The sequence below is a fragment of the Salpingoeca rosetta genome, assembly GCF_000188695.1.
Source record: "Salpingoeca rosetta unplaced genomic scaffold supercont1.29, whole genome shotgun sequence".
Classification (NCBI taxonomy): domain Eukaryota; class Choanoflagellata; order Craspedida; family Salpingoecidae; genus Salpingoeca; species Salpingoeca rosetta.
The window spans coordinates 451253-454000 of NW_004754905.1; the positions used below are offsets into that span (position 1 = coordinate 451253).

Genomic DNA, 2748 nt, shown 5'->3' on the forward strand with positions numbered 1-2748 from the left:
ACACACACACACACACACACACACACACACACACACACACACACACACACACACACACACACACACACGCAAAACAAACAACAACACACAAGTTATCCCTCACACCTTCCTTCCCCCCCCCCCTCTTCATCTGTCCTGTTGATGACAGGATGCGCTGTCGTCAGCGCCGGTGCGGGTGCAGGGCGGCGTCGTGCGCACCAACTGCATGGACTGCCTCGACCGCACCAACGTCACACAGGTTGGAAACACGGTGGCAGTGGCGGTGGCGGTGGTGGTGGTGCTGGTTTGTTTGATCGTGGTGCGTGGCTGAGGGGAGATGGCAACATTCGTCCCCGGAGGGGAAGGGAATGCATCGGGTGATGTCTACACCCCAGAATCTCACTCGTGTCGAACGCGTGCGTGCACAATCATCCACACCCCCACCGCCACCATTATCACCATGTGTGCAGTCGATCATTGCGCGTCGCGTTCTCCGCCAGCAACTCGTGGACATGGGCATCATCGGCCGCCGGGTGAGAGGAGGAGTGCACATACACACACACACACAGGCACACAGACAGACAGACGGACATACACATACGCGCACGCACACGCACACACACACACCTGCACGTATCACTCACATTGTTCCTCCCAATCCCACACCACCCCATCCATCCTCGTGCCTGCAGGCACCGCTCCCCTCCACGGTCGTGGCCGGCGTGGTGTCGGCGTGGTCGGCGAATGGAAACGCAATCAGCAGACAGTACGCAGGCACAGACGCAATGAAGGTGAGGGCGTGCCTGATGGAAACGTGCGAGGTGCATGATTTGTGATTGTGCGCTTGTGTGCGTGCAAGTGAGCGTGTTGGGTGGTTGTTGCGACCATGCAAAATACATTGTACCTTCGTTCGTTCTGACTCTCAAATGCACACATCTCTCCACTGCCGCTGGCAACAGAGCGAGGCCACGAAATCATCCAACAAACTTCTTGGTGAGACCATCACCAATGTAAACTCTGCAACGCGTTCACATCTTGACACTTGCGCGCATCTCTCCCTCCAAGCTGGCCAGCCTTATTCTCTCTTCGCTCCTTTCTCACCCCCCCCCACACACACACGCACACACACACCAACCAGGTGCCCTGAACGACGGCCGGAAATCGCTGACGCGCTACTACCTCAACACCTTCCACGACGCGTTCCGCCAGCAGGCCATCGATCTGTGCCAGCGCGCGCGCACGTGCACCGACGTCGCCGGAGAGGGCGTGGCGATGCAGGTAAAGGAAGCGAGAGGAGGGCGGTGGTGGTTAGAAGCTGGCGGAGGGGTGTGGGTGGCGTTTCAAGGTTCCCGCTGGTGGGTTGACTTGCTTCCATTGTGGCTCTCGCATGCTCATGCACTCACAATTGTTGGCTTTACCAACACACACACACACATACACATGCACATATGCACACACACGCACACGCACACGCACACACACATTCATCCCCCTCGCGCCACGCTCACGATAGGACCGAGAGCAGGCCGCGCTGTTTGGGGCGACGATGACATTTGTACAGCGCGTGCAGCAGCGGCTGATGAAGTTTGATCACGATGACGATGACGACGACGGCGACGATGGTGGTGATGGTGGTGAAGGTGGTGGTGTCCTTGGTGTGAATGGATTGCGACGCAGGCGCCTGTTTAGTCGTGGAAAGCCGACCGTGGGTGCTGGCAAGAAGGCGCCATCAACGGCAACGCAACAGCGCCGACGTGACGAGAACGGAGATCGTGACAGCGCGACCACGACAACGACGACAAAGGAAATGCACGAGAAGAAATCGACGGATTCGGAACTGCCGCTCGTTGCGTCGCCCATGTGGAGGCAGGACGAGTGAGTGCACTGCTGTTGAGTTCTGGTGGTGGTTGTGACGGTCTCGTGAATGATTCCACCACTTTGGCTTTGCACGTGGTACACACACACACACACACACACACACACACACACACATACACACACACACACCGCGCGCGCCATGCCCGTGCGCAAACCCAACTTTACCTCCCTCATCCTTTCCGTCCATCCTTGACCCCGCCTTTTATCCTCGTGTGCTACAGACACATTGGCGTTGAAGTGGTTCTTCTGCTCACGATGCGCTCGCTCATCATCGCATACGTCGACTTCTCCGAAGAGGTGATGGTGATGGTGGAAGTGGTTGTGGTGGTGCGCGTGCGGGATTTGAGACTCGTGTACGGCCACGTCGTCCTTATCACGTTGCCACCTCAGAAACGACACGACTTGCACCCAACGCACCCTCCCTCTCTCCTCACGCACACGCACACACACACACACACACACACACACACACACACACGCACACAGCACACATGCACACACACACGCACGCACACACACACACGCGCGCACCAACTCACCTTTTCTCCGGATCGCAGGCCATCATCTCCTACACGCGCCTGCCGCTGCACCGCGTGTGCAAGGTTGAGGTCGGTTCACTGAGCGCCACAGACACGCGTGCCCTCGGCCTGTCGACACGCCCCACCTCGGCCACGGGATTGCTTGCAAGCAGACGCCCGCGCAGGGGCCAAGCAGCAGCCGGGCCAGCAGCGCTACGCATTTATGTCAAGGTGAGCAGAAGGGAAGCAACGTGCTCTTGTGTGTTTTGTGTTTTGTGTGTTTTGTGTGTGTGTGTACATGTGTGTGTGTGTATGTGTGTATGTGTATGTTTTGTGTGTGTGTGTGTGTGTGTGTGTGTGTGTGTGTGTGTGT

The 2748-nt window shown here is 57.6% G+C and overlaps 1 protein-coding gene across 1 annotated transcript in view; it reads left to right on the forward strand.

Moving 5' to 3' along the window:
- Positions 1–2748, forward strand: part of PTSG_09192 (uncharacterized protein) — a gene marked incomplete at its 3' end in the record, with an annotated part of 13645 nt that overhangs the window by 3944 nt on the left and 6953 nt on the right. The window contains exons 10-17 of the mRNA XM_004989387.1: positions 149–238; positions 450–512; positions 672–770; positions 939–972; positions 1118–1257; positions 1493–1854; positions 2079–2154; positions 2415–2606. Of these exons, the coding sequence (XP_004989444.1) occupies positions 149–238; positions 450–512; positions 672–770; positions 939–972; positions 1118–1257; positions 1493–1854; positions 2079–2154; positions 2415–2606 (1056 nt within the window). The remainder of the gene's footprint in view (positions 1–148; positions 239–449; positions 513–671; positions 771–938; positions 973–1117; positions 1258–1492; positions 1855–2078; positions 2155–2414; positions 2607–2748) is intronic.